Source organism: Macaca nemestrina, chromosome 15 (genome assembly GCF_043159975.1).
Source record: "Macaca nemestrina isolate mMacNem1 chromosome 15, mMacNem.hap1, whole genome shotgun sequence".
NCBI lineage: Eukaryota > Metazoa > Chordata > Mammalia > Primates > Cercopithecidae > Macaca > Macaca nemestrina.
In genome coordinates, this window is record NC_092139.1 from 99,162,257 (window position 1) to 99,180,101 (window position 17,845).

Below are 17,845 nucleotides of genomic sequence, written 5' to 3' on the forward strand. Positions count from 1 at the left end.
GCTACCAGAATGTTGGAAGCAGGACAGCAGAAGGGACCTGAATACCCTGTCTGACAGGATTGGAAATCTGTGTGGCCCGCTTTCCTTTGGTATCCTCAAATCAAAGTTTTTCATTTCCTCAAACCTGTTAGGCCACTTCATTTTCCTTGTAAAACTGTGGAAATCGCTAGTGTCCTATAATCTCTTCTCTCATCTCTTTAACCTTATGGTTTGTTCCTTTGTATTCTTTACTATCACCTTAGAAGGTCAATCTACATGTTTAACTGGGAGTCAACACCTAATAATTTTAGTTTTTCTTAGACTTTTTTTTTTTTTTTTTTGAGATGGAGTTTTGTTCTTGTTGCCCAGGCTGGAGTACAGTGGTGTAATCTTGGCTCACTGCAACCTCCACCTCCCAGGTACGAGCGTTCTTGTTGCAGCCTCCAAAGTAGCTTGGATTACAGGCATTCGCCACCATGCTTGTTTTTTTTTTAAGTAGAGATGGGGTTTCACCTGTTAGGCTGGTCACAAACCCCTGACCTCGGGTGATCCACCTGCCTCAGCCTCTCAAAGTTCTGGGATTATAGGCATGTGCCACCGTCCTCGGCCGTGTTTTGTATTTGATTATCATTATGTATATTCCAACTTATAAGCAAGTTTATATTCATACATGTCCTTATTGAAAGCAAACCTGTGTCCTAGTTTTTCCAGTATGTGTGTATTTTATCTGTGAGGTTACAGACATTGTTTTAGAGGCTGGAGATACAGTGGAGAGAAGATCAGATATGATTCCTATTTTCATGGAATTTATATTTTAGTGGAGAAGGCAGACATGTACAAATAGGTAGAATGCTGGTATGAGTGTATAACAAAAGGGGGTCCTTGACCACGAAGGACATTCCACAGAATCATTATGACAGAAACCCAAGGCAGAGACACATTGATTATAGCAGTATTTCACCAAAAGTCACTATTTGAATACTCCTTCTATTTGATCTATTTGTAGAAATAGTCACTTATGATGAGCTCTGTTACTTGGAGTGTGGTATCAGAAAATCTAGGACATTGGTTTGATGTAAGTAAGGATTGTTCGTTTTGTATGGATAAACTGGCTAATTCCTTGTCTGATTGTCATTGAAATATGTGACCTTGATTATAAGGGTGACTTCATTCTTGTAGAATGAAACATCTGGTAAATGCATCACAATTACTCAACATAGGACACGTTCACCCTGTTAGCTTGCCTCCACCATTACTTAAATCTTACTCTTCTGTCTTACTACTTGTATTAGTTTCCTAGGGCTGCTGTAACAAAGTACCGCAAACCAGGTGGCTTAAAACTAATAGAAGTTGATTCTTTCACAGTTTTAGAGGCTAGAAGTCTGAAATCAAGGTCTTATCCTCTCCCTGAAGGCCCAGGGTATCTGTCCCTTGTGTCTTCTCTTTTAAGAAAGACAGATCATGTTGGATTAAGGGCCCACCCTACTCCCACGTGACCTCATCGTAACTTACATCTTAATTACTTCTGCAAAGACCCTGTTTTCAAATAAGGTCCCATTCACAGGTAGCAGGGGTTAGGATCTCAGCAAATCTTTTTTGGGGAACACAATTCAACCCACAACACTACTATTCCTGGCACTAAAAAACAGAGCAAAACAAAAAAACTATGTCGTAATTTATTCAGTTCCTAATGAATATTTTTGATAGAAATGATCACTAATTGAAAATGAGAAATGGGCTCAGGCGCAGTGGCTCATGCCTGTAATCCCAGAACTTTGGGAGGCTGAGGCAGGCAAATCACTTAAGGTCAGGAGTTTTAAGACCAGCCTGGTGAAACCTCATCTCTACTAAAAATACAAAAAGTAGCCCGCTGTGGTGGTGCGTGCCTGTAATCCCAGCTACATGGGAGGCTGAAGCAGGAGAATCGATTGAACCCAGGAAGTAGAGGTTGCAGTGAGCCTAGATTGCACCTCTGCATTCCAGCCTGGGCAACAGAGCGAGACTGTCTCAAAAAAAAAAAAAAAAAGAAAAAGAAAAAATGAAAACTAGGCAAGGTGCAGTGGTTCCTGTCTGTAGTGCCAGCTATGGGAGACTGAGACAGGAGAATTGCTTGAGCCCAGGAGTTTGAGATTACAGTCAGCTGTGATCACACCACTGCACTCCAGCCTGAGTGACAGAGTGAGACCCTATCTCTACACACAAAAAAAGGCACTTTGGGAGGCTAAGGTGGATAGATCAGTTGAGCTCAGGAGTTTGAGACCAGCCTGGGCAATATAGCAAGGCCCTGTCTCTACAAATAATAAAAAATAAGCTGAGCATGGTGGCACATACCTGTGGTCCCAGCTACTTGGGAGACTGTGGTGGGAGGACTGCTTGAGCATGGGAGGCTGAGGCTGCAGTGAGCCGTGATGGTGCCACAGTACTTCAGCCTGGATAATAGCATGAGACCGTGGATGACAGCGTGAGAAAGAAAAAAGGCTAGGCATGGTGGCTCATGCCTGCAATCCTAACCCTTTGGGAAGCTGAGGCGGGAGGCTCACCTGAGCCTGAGGAGGTGGAGGCTGCAGTGAGCTGTGATTGCACTGCTGCGCTCCAGCCTGGGCGACAGAGGGAAATCCTGTCTTTTTTTTTTTTTTTTTTTCTGAGACAGTCTTGCTCCGTCGCCCAAGCTGCAGTGCAGTGGCGCAATCTCGGTTCACTGCAACCTCTGCCTCAGGGGTTCAAGTGATTCTCCTCCCTCAACCTCCTGAGTAGGTGGGTTTGCAGGTGCCCACCACCATGCCTGGCTAACTTTTGTATTTTTAATAAAGACGGGATTTCCCCATGTTGGGCAGGCTGGTCTTGAACTCCTGACTCAGGTGATCTGCCTGCCTCAGCCTCCCAAAGGGCTGGGATTACAGGCGTGAGCCACTGTGCCTGGCCAGAAATTCTGTCTTTAAAAAAACAAAAGAAAGAAAATGAAAACTCTACATGGTAACACTGATAACCATAAAAATTAATCTGAAGAAAAACAAGAAATCTTGGCCTCTACTGGTGTTTTTGTGAAGGGAAGTTGAAGGTGCTGAAGCATCTAGACACAAAGAAAGAAGCAGGCACACCTTTTGAGTGTGGCTCGTCTCCTCTCAGTTTCCTTAATTAGAAAATAACATTTTGCAGATGACATGATTCTTTATCTAGAAAACCCCATCGTCTCAGCCCAAAAGCTTCTTAAGCTGATAACCAGCCTCAGCAAAGCTTCAGGATACAGATCAATGTGCAAAAATTGCAAACATTCCTATACACCAACAACAGGCAAGCAGAGAACCAAATATGAATGAATTCCTATTCACAGTTGCCACAAAAATAATAAAATACCTAGGAATACAGCTAACAAGGGAAGTGAAAGACCTCTTCAAGTAGAGCTACAAACCGCTGCTCAAAGAAATCAGAGGTGACACAAACAAATGGAAAAACATTCCATGCTCATGGATAGCAAAAATCAATATCATGAAAATGGCTATACTGCCCAAAGCAATTTACAGATTCAATGCTATTACCATTAATTACCATTGACATTCTTCACAGAATTAGAAAAAACTACTTTAAAATTCATATGGAACAAAAAAAGCATGAATAGCCAGGACAATCCTAAGCAAAAAGAATAAAGCTGCAGGCATCACACTATCCAACTTCAAGCTGTACTACAGGGTTACAGTAACAAAAAGAGAATGGTACTGGTGCAAAAACAGAAACATAGACTTATGGGACCTAATAGAGAACCCAGAAATAAGACCGCACACCTACAACCGTCTGACCTTTGACAGATCTGACCAAAACCAGCAATGGGGAAAGGAGTCCCTATTTAGTAATAGGTGCTGGGAGAACTGGTTAGCCATATGCAAATACAGAAACTGGATCCCTTCCTTACGCCATATACAAAAACCAACGCAAGATGGATTAAAGACTTAAATTTAAAACCCAAAACTATACAAACCCTAGAAGAAAACCTAGGCAATACCATTCAAGACATAGGCGCAGGCAAAGATTTCATGACGAAGATGCCAGAAGCAATTGCAACAGAATAAAAAATTGACAAATTTAGTTTAATTTCTAATTAAACTAAAGCACTTCTGCATAGCAAAAGAAACTATCATCAGAGTAAACAGACAACCTACAGAATGGGAGAGAATTTTTGCACTCTATCCATCTGACAAAGATCTATCATCTAGCATTTACAACATTATGAGATAAAAACAACCCCATTAAGAAGTGGGCAAAGGACATGAATAGACACTTTTCAAAAGAAGACATACATACGGTGAACAAACATGAAAAAAAGCTCAATATCACTCATCATTAGAGAAATGCAAATCAAAGCCACAGTGAGGCTGGGTGTGGTGGCTCACCACTGTAATTTTAGCACTTTGGGAGGCCAAGGCGGGTGGATCACTTGAGGTCAGGAATTTTGAGACCAGCCTGGCCAACATGGTGGAATCCTGTCTCTACTGAAAATGCAAAAATCAGCCGGGTGTGGTGGCAGGTGCCTGTAATCCCAGCTACTTGAGAGGTTGAAGCAGGAGAATTGCTTGAGCCCAGGAGGTGGCGGTTGCAGTGAGCAGAGATCGTGCCTCTGCACTCCAGCCTGGGTGATAGAGCAAGACTTTGTCTCAAAAAATGTTTAAAAAAATGTAATTTAAATATAGTATTTTCAGTCAGAGACCTAGCCCATGTTCATCTAGTGTTGAATTAAGGAGGGTAGGAGACTAGGAGCTGGCATGTAGCTGTTCAGAAGTGTGGCTCCTGAGAAGCTGCGAATAATTTTCTCTCTCTTTTATTCCCTTTTTTTTTTGTAGTTAGAAGGGGAAGATAAAATACTTTGATTCAAGAAGAATCTGCTCACTGTGAAGTGTATATCAAGCCACAATTTCCATCAAAAAGTGATTAAGCAGAGGATGGAGAAGAAGGTTGATTCCAGGTGAGTGATGGGACTTGAGAAAAAAATATAACGAATTATGGTTCATATAAAACTGTAAACATTTTGTGTATGAAAAAATTATAAATTATGAGTGAGGTAGTAACTATGGGTAAGTTTTTTTTATCATTGATATTTTAAGTTTTTCATCTGTAAGAGAATACACATTTTGTACATTATGTTACAATCAAAAAACATTCTGAGTGCATGGAAAGATCAATCAATAAAATTTGATTCTGAGCAAAAGTATTACTCTCCTGAGCTTTCAAGTTATATCATCAAGGTTGGCTGGCTCTCATGTCTTCTGCTTTTGATCATGGTAGCTTTCAGACTTTTACCTTCAGTTGGCTCTATCTCTCCACTGAAGCTCTCGGCACCTTATATTGTGGCAGACTCTGTATAACTGTCCCTTTCTGGGTTTTGGTAATTGTTCCCTCCCCTCATCTCTTTGGGCCTGGAGGTAGTACCACCTTAGCTTTTACTAGCTTCGGGTTCCTGCATTGTTCCTTGTGGTTCCTCTACACCCACAAGTTTATGAATATACCATCTTCAAATTATCCTATTTTTAGTATGTCATCTGTTTTCTTGTGACTTTTCATAGGTTTTATCATTAATGTTACTGGATTTTGTCACATGGTTTTTGTACATTTATTGAGATAATCATGTGGTTTTTGTTCTTTTTTCTGTTAATAGGATGCATTACATAAATTGATTTTTGAATGTTAAACCAGCCTTGCATTCCTGGGATAAATCCCACTTGGTCATAGTGTTTATATGGCATATAGTTGTATTAGTCAGGGTCCTCTAGAGGGACAGAACGAGTAGGATATATGTATATGTGAAAGGGAGTTTATTAAGGAGAATTGACTCACACAATCACAAGGTGAAGTGCCGTGATGGGCAGTTTGCAAGTTGAGGAGCAAGGAAGCCAGTAGTGGCTCAGTCTGAGTCCCAAAACCTCAAAAGCAGGGAAGCCAACAGTGCAGCCTTCAATCTGTGGCCAAAGGCTTGTGAGCCCCTGGTAGACCACTGCGGTAAGTCCAAGAACCCAACAGCCAAAGAACTTGGAGTCTGATGTTTGAGGGCAGGAAACATCCAGCATGGGAGAAAGATGCAGGCCAGAAGACTTAGCAAGTCAGCGTATCCTACTTTCCGCCTGCTTTTCCTAGCGGTGCTGGCAGCCATTGGATGGTACCTACCCACATTGTGGGTGGGTCTTTCTCTCTAGTCCACTGACTCAAATGTTAATCTCTTTTGGCAGCACCCAGATACAGCCAGAAACAATACTTTGCATCCCTCAATTTAGTCAAGTTGACACTTATATTAACCATCAGAGTGGTTTTTATATGTTGTTGGATTTGGTTTGCTACTATTTTTTTGGGGGATTTTTATGTCCATAGTCATGAGGTCTATTGGTCCTTTTTTTTCTTTGTGGTAATATCTTTGTCTTTGGTATGATGGTGATACTGGTCTCAATGAATTTGGAAGTGTTGCTCTTTTCTGGAAGAGTTTGTAGAGCATTATTATGATATATATTTATTTATTTTTGAGATGGGGTCTTGCTCTGTTGCCCAGGCTGGAGTGCAGTGGTACAGTCTTGGCTCACTGCAGTTCAAGCAATTCTCCGTCATGTTGGCCAAGCTGGTCTCGAACTCCTGACCTCAGGTTATTGGCCCACCTCTGCCTCCCAAAGTGCTGGGATTACAGGTGTTGAGCCATAGTGCTCAGCCTATTATTTCTTTTAAAATAGTTGATAGAATTCATCCCTGAAACTGTCTGTGCTTTTTTTTTTTTTTTGTAGGAAAAAGTATTTATTTTAGAGACGGGATCTTGCTCTGTCGCATGGGCTGGAGTACAGTGGCTTGATCACAGCTCAGTGCAGTTTCTAACTCCTGGGCTCAAGCAATCTTGCTGCCTCAGCCTCCCAAAATGCTGGGATTACGAGTGTGAGCTACCAAGCCTGGCCTCTTTGTAGGAAAAATTTTAATTACTCATTTAATTTTTTTACTTGTTAGAGTTTTATTAGGTTTCTATTTATTCTTTTTGTTTGTTTTTTGAGATGACACTCTTGTCACCCAGGCTGGAGTACAGTGGTATGATCTCGGCTCACTGCAACCTCTGCCTCCCTGGTTCAAGCAATTCTCCTGCCTCAGCCTCCCAAGTAGCTGGGACTACAGGCATGCACCACCACGTCCAGCTAATATTTGTATTGTTAGTAAAGGTGGGGTTTCACCATGTTGGCCAGGCTCATTTTGAACTCCTGACCTCATGATCCGCCCACCTCGGCATCCCAAAGTGCTGGGGCTTAGTACCTTTTTATGTGTTTATTGGGTATCTAGATTTTCTCTTCTTGAAGTACGTATTCAAGTCTTATTTCTGTTTTTCTAATGAGTTGTATATTGAGTATTTGTACTAATATATAGGAGGTTTTCTGTTTTTGAATATGAATCGTTTGTGTGTTTTATGTGTGATAAGTATCTTCTCCCTCTGCTCACTTCATCATTTGATGAATTAAGATGTTTTAAATTTTAGGCCGGGTGCTGTGGCTTACACCTGGAATTCCAGCATTTTGAGAGGCCGAGGAGGGTGGATCACTTGAGGTCAGGAGTTAGAGACAAGACTGACCAACATGGCAAAACCCCGTCTCTACTAATAATACAAAAATTAGCGGGGTGTGGTGGTGTGTGCCCGTAGTCCCAGCTACTTGGGAGGCTGAGGCAGGAGAATTGCTTGAACCTGTGAGGTAGGGGTTAGAGTGAGCTGAGATGGCACCCCTGCACTCCAGCCTGGGCAACAGAGTTAAACTTTCTCCAAAACAGAAAGAAAAAAAAAAAAAAAAAAAACAGGCATAGTGGCTCAACCCCTGTAGTCTTAGCACTTTGGGAGGCCGAGGCAGGTGGATCATTTGAGGTCAGGAGTTCAAGACCAGCCTGACCAACATGGCGAAACCCTATCTCTACTAAAAATTTAAAAATCAGACCGGGCACAGTGACTCATGCCTGTAATCCCAGCACTTTGGGAGGCCAAGGCAGGCGGATCACCTGAGGTCGGTAGTTTGAGACCAGCCTGACCAACATGGAGAGACCCCATCTCTAATAAAAATACAAAATTAGCTGGACGTGGTGGTGCGTGCCTGTAGTCCTAGCTACTCGGGAGGCTGAGGCGGGAGAATGGCTTGAACCTGGGGGGCGGAGGTTGTGGTGAGCTGAGATCGCTTCATTGCACTGCAGCCTGGGCAACAAGAGTGAAACTCCGTCTCAAAAAAATAAAAAAATAAAAAAAATCAGCCAGTTGTGGTGTCACATATAATCCCAGCTACTTGGGAGGCTGAAACGGGAGAATCACTTGAACCCGGGAGGCGGAGGTTGCAGTGAGCCGAGATGGTGCCACTGTACTCCAGCCTGGGTGACAGAGTAAGTATCTGTCTCAAAAAAAAGAAAAAAAATTTTAACTTAGTAAAATTTGTGTCTTTTCCTTTATAATTAATATGTGTTCTGTCAGGGTTAAGGTATCTATTTCTTCCTTGATGTCATGAAGATATTCTGGTTTTTGTTTTTTGTTTTTTTGAGACAGGGTCTCGCACTGTCACACAGGCTGGATTACAGTGGCACGATCAGAGTCACTGCGGCCTCAACCTCCCAGGCTTAAGCAGTCCTTCCATCTCAGCCTCCCAAATAGAGGCACTACAGGCGTGTGCCACCACACCCAGCGAATTTTTGTATTTTTTCTAGAGATGGGGTTTCATTGCTTTGCCCAAGCTGGTGTCAAACTCTCAGACTCAAGCAATTCGCCTGCCTCGGCCTCCCAAAGTGCTGGGATTACAGGTGCGGGCCACCATGCCTGGCCTAAGATATTCTGTATCTTTAAGAACTCATTATTTTGCTGTTTACATTTTATTATCCAGACCTCCTGAAATTGACTTTTGTTGATCATGTGAGTTAGAAATCCTATTTCATTTTTTTTCACATGGATATGTAATTAACCCAGCACAGTTTACTGAAAAAACAGCTCTATAGTGCCATTTTTATCATTACTCAAGTGTCCATTAAGGTCAAGTCTGTTTCTTGCCTATGTACCTTGTTCCTTTGGTCAATTTGTTTCTGCTACAAAATTGTGATGTCTTGAATATGTAGCCTTGCAATAAGCCTGATATCCGAGTAAGACTGCTTATCTAACACTTTTAAGAATGTCTAAGCTATTCTTGGTCTTTTGTAATTCTGTGAAAGCTTCAGAATCCACTTGCAAAGTCCTCTTCCTCCCCAAAATAAACTCTATTGTTGTTGGCTTTTTTTTTTTTTTTTTTTTGGACAGTCTTGCTCTGTCGCCCAGCAGGACTGGCACAATCTTGGCGCACTGCAACCTCCACCTCCCAGGTTCGGGCCATTCTCCTGCCTCAGCCCCCGGAGTAGCTGGGATTACAGGCACCCACCACCATGCCTGGCTGTTTTTTGTATTTTTAGTAGATATGGCATTTCACCATGTCGGTCAGGCTGGTCTCGAACACCTGTTCTCAGTCAGGGTGATCCATCCGCCTTGGCCTTCCAAAGTACTGGGATTACAGGTGTAAGCCACTGTGCCCAGCCCTCTCTTGGGGTTTTAACTGAGGTTACTTTGAATCTATAGATCAGAGTAGGAAAAATTGACATCTGTATTGTACTGAGTTCTCCATTTTGCCTATAAAATTATGAGATTTACTCCTATGTTTTGTATTTGTGATGCCATTTGAAAATAGTATATAAATATATGTAATTGTTTTTTCTTTATTGCTAGTTTATAGAAATATAGAGTTGACCCTCATTTATTTGGTTTTTCTCTCTTCCTGATCAGTTTCACTGGCGGTCAACTATATTAGTCTTTTTAAGGAACCAGCTTTTCTCTTTGATCTTCTTTGTTTGTTTTCTCTTTGTGGCTGCTTTTCTTAGAAAACCCTGCTTACAAGGTTGACCCTTGGCTGGTGTCTGGAAACTTAAGATTTCAGAAGGGTTCCCACCATTCCCTAAACTGATGAATAGTTAACTGGACCTACACTGTTGTGTGTTCATGCAGAGTTGCTTATGCTGAGTACTAGCACTCCCTCTAGGAGGCTGGAATTTTGGTATGTGTTAGGCAGAGGGTGCCTGTCTGACCAGCCCTCAGTAAAAGCTTGGGTACTGAGTCTCTAATAAGCTTCACTGATATGCAACACCTCTCACGTGTTATCACAATTCAGTGCCGGAGGAATTAAGAGTGTCCTTTGTGATTCCACTGGGAGAGGATTCTTGGAAGCTTGCACTTGGTTTCTGCCAGACTTTGCCCCGTGCCCCTCTTCCCTTTGCTGATATGTTTTGTATCCTTTTGCACGAAGATCAAAGAAAAAATCATAATGGAAGTTAACAGATACGTTGTAATGCTCATAAAAATACTATGTATCAATATATGAAATACAACTACAGTCTTGGTTAGAGGAATGTATAATGGGTTTAATGCATTTAATGTATACCATTAAATGCATGTATAAAGAATTAAGACTGAAAACCAGTGAACTATGTATCTATCATTTTTTCCTTTTCTATTCTTTTTTTTTTTTTTTTTGAGGCGGAGTCTCGCTCTGTCGCCCAGGCTGGAGTGCAGTGGCGCGATCTCGGCTCACTGCAAGCTCCGCCTCCCGGGTTCCCGCCATTCTCCTGCCTCAGCCTCCCGAGTAGCTGGGACTACAGGCGCTGCCACCACGCCCGGCTAATTTTTTTGTATTTTTAGTGGAGACGGGGTTTCATTGTGTTAGCCAGGATGGTCTCGATCTCCTGACCTCGTGATCTGCCTGTCTCGGCCTCCCAAAGTGCTGGGATTACAGGCTTGAGCCACCGCGCCCGGCCTTTTTTTTTTTTTTGAGACAGAGTCTTGCTCTGTCACTCAGGCTGGTGTGCAGTGGCATGATCACAGCTCACTGCAGCCTTGAATTCCTGGGTTCAACAAGTGATCTTCCCATGTCAGTCTCCCATGTAGCTGGGACTACAGGCATGCATCACCACATCTGGCTAATTTTTTTTTTTTGAGCCGGAGTCTCCCTGTATCTCCCAGACTGGAGTGGAGTGGTGCGATCTCGACTCACTGCAAGCTCCGCCTCCCGGGTTCACGCCATTCTCCTGCCTCAGCCTCCTGAGTAGCTGGGACTACAGGTGCCCACCACCACGCCCGGCTAATTTTTTTGTATTTTTAATAGAGACGGGGTTTCACCTTGTTAGGATGGTCTCGATCTCCTGACCTTGTGATCTGCCCGCCTCGGCCTCCCAAAGTGCTGGGATTACAGGCATGAGCCACCACACCCGGCCCTTTTTTTTTTTGTTTTTCTTTCTGAGACACAGTCTTGCTCTCCCGCCCAGGCTGGAGTGCAGTGGAGTGATCTCGGCTCACTGCAACATCTGCCTCCTGGGTTCAAGCAATTCTCTTGCCTCAGCCTCCCGAGTAGCTGGGATAACAGGCATGTGCCACCACGCTCAGCTAATTTTTTGTATTTTTAGTAGAGACAGGGTTTCACCATGTTGGCCAAGCTGGCCTCCAACTCCTGACTACAGGTGATCCACCCACCTTGGCTTTCCAGAGTGCTGGGATTACAGGTGTGAGCCACTGTGAGCAGTCTAATTTTTAAATTTTTTGTAGAGATGGGGTCTCTCTGTGTTGCCCAGCTGCTCTCAACTCCTAGCCTTAAGCAGTCCACCCACCTTAGCCTCCCATAGTGCTGGGATTATAGGCATGAGTCACTGCCTGCCAAAAATTTTTTTATTTTAAAATTTTAATTAATTTTGAGACTGAGTTATGACACTGGCTATTTTTTGTATTTTTGGTAGAGATGGGGTTTCACCATGTTGCCCTGGGCGGTCTTGAACTCCACCTGCCTCAGCCTCCCAAAGTGCTGGGATTACAGGCATGAGCCGCCATGCCTGGCCAAAAATTATTTACTGATAAATATAACACAAATACAGAAAACAGCACCAAACAAGTGGGTGCCCTAGTGAATTATTATATGGCAGACACCTTTGTAACCACCACCTGTTTAAAAAAAACAAAACAAAAAACAACGTAAGACCTTGGCAGTCATTTCTGAACTTCCTTCCAAGCCCACTGACTGCCCCGCAGAGAGTAAACTACTAACTTGACTTGAATGGTAATTACTTTCTCACTTTTCTTCATGGTTTTATTACCATTTGTGTATCCTTAAAAACTATATAGTTTAGGCTGGGCGCGGTGGCTCAAGCCTGTAATCCCAGCACTTTGGGAGGCCGAGACGGGCGGATCACGAGGTCAGGAGATCGAGACCATCCTGGCTAACACAGTGAAACCCCGTCTCCACTAAAAATACAAAAAAATTAGCCGGGCGTGGTGGCGGCGCCTGTAGTCCCAGCTACTCGGGAGGCTGAGGCAGGAGAATGGCGGGAACCCGGGAGGCGGAGCTTGCAGTGAGCCGAGATCGCGCCACTGCACTCCAGCCTGGGCGACAGAGCGAGACTCCGCCTCAAAAAAAAACAAAAAACAAAAAACAAAACTATATAGTTTAGCTTTGCTTATGGGTTTTTTGAGCAGGATTATAAGCTACTTTCTTTTTTTTTTTTTTTGAGATGGAGTCTGGCTCTGTCGCCCAGGCTGGAGTGCAGTGGCGTGATCTCAGCTCACTGCAAGCTCCGCCTCCCGGGTTCTTGCCATTCTCCTGCCTCAGCCTCCCGAGTAGCTTGGGACTACAGGTGCCCGCCACCATACCCGTCTAATTTTTTTGTATTTTTAGTAAAGACAGGGTTTCACCGTGTTAGCCAGGATGGTCTCGATCTCCTGACCTTGTGATCTGCCCGCCTTGGCCTCCCAAAGTGCTAGGATTACAGGCGTGAGCCACTGCGCCCGGCCTATAAGCTACTTTCATTGTTTTCTTTATAGTTACCAACATTTTTTGGATTTCCTAAAGTGGTTCTATATTGCTTTTTTAAAATTCATTGAGATATAATTCACATATTATACAAGTCATTCATTTCAAGTGTGCAATTTGATGGCTTTTATAATATTCATAGAGGGTTTTTTTTTTTTAGTTTGGGATATGACCTCTGTTGAACTCACCTACCAGAGTGGAAGTAATATGTGTGCAAAACCAAATGTTTGTTGATATAACTTCTGCATCATAATTAAAATACAGGCAGTATCTAAAAAATAGTCATCTCAATCAAAATCCACTACTTCCATCTGGGCATGGTGGCTTATGTAATCCCAGAACTTTGGGAGGTTGAGGTGGGAGGATTCCTTGAGTCCAGGAGCTCGAGACCAGCCTGGGCAACATAATAAGACCCCATCTCTATATAAAGTAAAAAAAAAAAAAATAGCCAGGTGTGGTGGCGCATGCCTATAGTACCAGCTACTCAGGAGTCTGAGGTGGGAGGATCATGTGGATTGTTCTACTGCATTCCAGCCCGGGCAACAGAGCCAGACCCTGTCTTAAAAAAAAAGTAGAGTTCAAGACCAGCCTGGGCAACACAGTGAGACCTTATCTTTATTAAAAAATTTTTTAAAAAATTAACCAGGTGTCATGGGGCATGACTGTATTCCCCTGGAATCGCGAACAGTAGAGAGCTGTTAGATTAATTAGAGACCTGAGATAATAAGAAATCCGGGCATCCTTTACATAGTCTTCTGTTGTTCTTTCTTCCCAGAGACTTGCGAATGTGTGGAATGGCACCATCACCAGCAATTGTAGCCTTGATAAGACAGTCCAATTCTTTTTCACTAATAGCAGGTTGCAAATGATGAGGGGTAATAGCTTTACCTTTAAATCTTTTGGTGCCTTTGATGCCACTTCAAGTATCTCTGCAGTAAGGTATCCAAGGATGGCTGCACTGTTCACAGTGGCAGTCACGCCCACACATCCATGACTGGTCGTCCTACATTTCAGATGTCTGTCTATGAATACGGCCCACTGGGAACTGTAAGGAGGCTCTCCGTGAGCAGGAAACAGCCACCTTTGTCCTGGCCTTTCCAGTGTCCTTCTCAGCCTTACCGCCACCCTTGCAAATTCTGCCGAAGCTCAAACAAGGCAGAGAAAGGGCTAGTCAGACACACGGTGAGATCCTACCACCTACTGCTTCATGGCACGGTGCTTCTAACTGTCCAGAGAGTTTATGTTTTTTGTGTGTGGTAAAATATATATAACGTAAGACTTACTATTTTATTTTAATCTTTTTTTTTTTTTTTTTTTTTTGAGACAGATTCTCACAGCCCAGGCTGAAGGGCTGTGGTTGTGATCTTGGCTCACTGTAACCTCCGCCTGCTAGGTTCAAGTGCTTCTTGTGCTTCAGCCTCCCGAGTAACTGGGACTGCAGGCATGTGCCACCATGCTCGGCTAATTTTTTGTATTTTTAGTAGAGGCAGGGTTTCACCATGTTGGCCAGGCTGGTCTTGAACTTCTGGCATCAAGTGATCTACCTGCCTTGGCCTCCCAAAGTGCTAGGATTACAAATGTCAGCCACCGCACCTAACCTTTTTTTTTTTTTTTTTTTTTTGAGACGAAGTCTCACTCTATCACCCAGGCTGGAGTGCAGTGGCACATTCTCTGCTCACTGCAACCTCCGCCTCAGGGGTTCAAGCGATTCTCCCACCTCAACCTCCCAGGTAGCTGGAATTACAGGCACGTGCCACTACGCCCGGCTAATTTTTGTATTTTTGGTAGAGACAGTGTTTCACCATGTTGGCCAGGCTGGTCTCGAACTACTGATCCACCTGCCTCAGCCTCCCAAAGTGCTAGGATTACATGCATGAGCCACCACACCTGGCCTATTTTAACGATTTTTAAGTGTACAATTTAGTGCCATTAAGTACACTAACAATGTGTAACCATCACCACTATCCATACCCAAAACTTTTCATCATCCCATGTGGAAATTCTGTATTCTTTAAATGGTGTCTCCTCATTCCTCCTACCCTAATCCTTTTTTTTTTTTTTTTTTTTTTTTTTGAGACGGAGTCTCACGCTGTTGCCCAGGCTGGAGTGCAGTGGCGCGATCTCGGCTCACTGCAAGCTCCGCCTCCTGGGTTCACGCCATTCTCCTGCCTCAGCCTCCTGAGTAGCTGGGACTACAGGCGCCCGCCACCGCGCCCGACTAATTTTTTGTATTTTTAGTAGAGACGGGGTTTCACTGTGGTCTCGATCTCCTGACCTTGTGATCCACCCGCCTCGGCCTCCCAAAGTGCTGGGATTACAGGCTTGAGCCACCGCGCCCGGCCTCCTACCCTAATCCTTTATAACCTTTATTGTACTTTGTTTCTAAGAATTTGCTTGTTCTAGGTACCTCATGTAAATGGAGTCATACAATATTTTTCCATTTGCGTTTGGCTTATTTCACTTAGCATAGTGTTTTCAGGGTTTCTGTATCAGAATTTTATTCCTTTATTATTACTATTATTATTATTTTCTTTTGAGTGAGATGGAGTCTCGCTCTGTCACCAGGCTGGAGTGCAGTGGTGTGATGTCAGCTCACTGCAACCTCCGCCTCCCATGTTCAAGCAATTCTCCTGCCTCAGCCTCCCGAGTAGCTGGGACTACAGGCATGTGCCACCATGCCCAGCTAATTTTTGTATTTTTAGTAGAGACAGGGTTTCACCATGTTGGCCAGGATGGTCTTTATCTTTTGACCTTGTGATCTACCCACCTGGGCCTCCCAAAGTGCTGGGATTACAGGTGTGAGCCACTGCGCCTGGCCTTTTTTTTTTTTTTTTTTTTTTTTGAGATGGGAGTTTTGCTCTTGTTGCCCAGGCTGGAGTGCTGTGGCACGATCTCGAATCACTGCATTCTCTGCCTCCCGGGTTCAAGTAATTCTCCTGCCTCAGCCTCCCAATTAGCTGGGATTACAGGCATAGGCCACCACACCCGGCTAATTTTTCGTGTTTAGTAGAGACAGGGTTTCACCATGTTCGTCTCGAACTCCTGACCTGAGGTGATCCACCCACCTCGGCCTCCCAAAGTGCTGGGATTACAGGCGTGAGCCACCGTGCCCGACCAGGACTACTATTTTTGAAGACCAGACTGGCAGGGCTTTTGCTGCCCCTGCAGAGACAACTAGATTCAGATCAACAGCATTTAGTTTTCTAGAACACTGCACAGGCCATGTTTGATCAACCAGGGTGAGCTGACCAGTTACCATAGTTAAAGAAGGGAGGAGGTAGGAAGGCAGAGGCAGACCCACCATTCGCTGTGTGTAGAGAAGATAAGTGGAGTCAATTGCTTTTAATTCATGGATTTTTTTTTTTTTTTTTTTTTTGAGACAGAGTCTCACACTGTTGCCCAGGCTGGAGTGCAGTGGCGAGATTGCAACTCACTGCAACCTCTGCCTCCCGGGTTTAAGCAATTTTCCTGCCTCAGCCCCCTGAGTAGCTGGGATTACAAGCGCCCACCACCACGCCCAGCTAATTTTTTTGTATTTTTAGTAGAGATGGGGTTTCACTGTGTTGTCCAGGCTGATCTCAAACTCTGACCTCGTGATTCACCCGCCTTAGCCACCCAAAGTGCTGGGATTACAGGCATGAGCCACCACACCCAGCCTAATTCATGGATTTCTACTTTATCTTTTTCCTCCTTGAAATCAATTGTTTGGGAATCAGTTGTTTTGTAGCACTTTCTGCAATTTGTATTTTACCAGTTGCATTCCTATGTGCATTTTTTAAAATTCTTTTTTAAAATTTATGAATGTTTAATATAATTGTACATATTTATCAGGTACGTAGTGATATATCAATACATATAATGTGTAGTGATCAGATCAGGGTAATTAGCATATCCATCACCTCAAACATTTATCATTTCTTTGTTTTGGGAACATTCAGTATCCTCCTAGCTACTTGAAACTATACATGATTGTTAACAATAGTCATCCTATGGGGGTATAGAATGCTAGAATTTATTTCTTCTATCTAGTTTTAATTTTGTGTCTTTTAACAAATCTCTCCCTGTCCCTCTTTTTCCTCTACCCTTCCTAGCCTCTTGTGTCCTCTGTTCTAGTTTGGTTTCTGTAAGTTTTAGCTTTTGCACGAGTAAGAACATGAAGTGTTTAACTTTCTGTTCCTAGCTTATTTCACTTAATATCCTCCATTTCCATCCATGTTGCTGCAAATGACAATATTTTACTCTTTTTTATGACTGAATAGTATTCCATTTGTGTGTATATACCACATTTGCTTAATCCATTCATCTCTCGTTGGACACCTAGATTGGTTCCATATATTGGCTATTGTGAATAGTGCTGCAGTAACCATGAGGGTGCTGCTGTCTCTTTGATGCACTGATTTTCTTTCCTTTGGATAAATGCCCAGTAGTGGGTTTGCTGGGTCATGCAGTAGTCCTATTTGTAGTTTTTTGAGGAACCTCCATGCTGTTCTCCATAGTGGCTATACTAGTTTACATTCTCACCTACAGTATATAAGTGTTCCCTTTTCAGCTGGGCGCGGTGGCTTACACCTGTAATCCTAGCACTTTGGGATGCCGAAGTGGGCGGATCACGAGGTCAGGAATTCGAGACTAGCCTGGCCAATATGGTGAAACCCTGTCTCTACTAATACAAAAATTAGCCGGGCTTGGTGGTGCGCACCTGTAGTCCCACCTACTTGGGAGACTGAGGCAGAAGAATTGCTTGAACCCAGCAGGTTGCAGTGAGCCGAGATGGCGCCATTGCACTCCAGCCTGGGCAACAGTGAGATTCCATCTCAATAAAAATAAAATAAAAAAGTGTTCCTTTTTCTCTGCTTCCTTGCCAGCATGTTTGTTTGTTTGTTTATTTATTTATTTATTTATTTATTTTTTTTGAGACGGAGTCTCGCTCTGTCACCCAGGCTGGAGTGCAGTGGCCGGATTTTCAGCTCACTGCAAGCTCCGCCTCCCGGGTTCACGCCATTCTCCTGCCTCAGCCTCCGAAG

General features: G+C 43.5%; 1 protein-coding gene and 1 pseudogene across 14 annotated transcripts in view; one reads left to right on the forward strand and one right to left on the reverse strand.

Annotated features, from left to right (window-relative positions):
- Window positions 1–17,845, forward strand: part of LOC105487292 (SFI1 centrin binding protein) — a 120,926-nt gene that overhangs the window by 10,228 nt on the left and 92,853 nt on the right. For 13 of the 14 annotated variants that reach the window (XR_011614070.1, XM_071080422.1, XM_071080427.1 and 10 more), the window contains exon 2: window positions 4,812–4,933. Coding sequence is in view for 13 of the 14 variants with exons in the window: in XM_071080422.1 (XP_070936523.1) it covers window positions 4,911–4,933 (23 nt within the window). In the remaining variant the exon portion in view is untranslated. The remainder of the gene's footprint in view (window positions 1–4,811; window positions 4,934–17,845) is intronic. The other variant, XM_071080421.1, reaches the window with a different exon arrangement.
- Window positions 13,525–14,030, reverse strand: LOC139358797 (histone H2A.Z pseudogene; annotated as a pseudogene).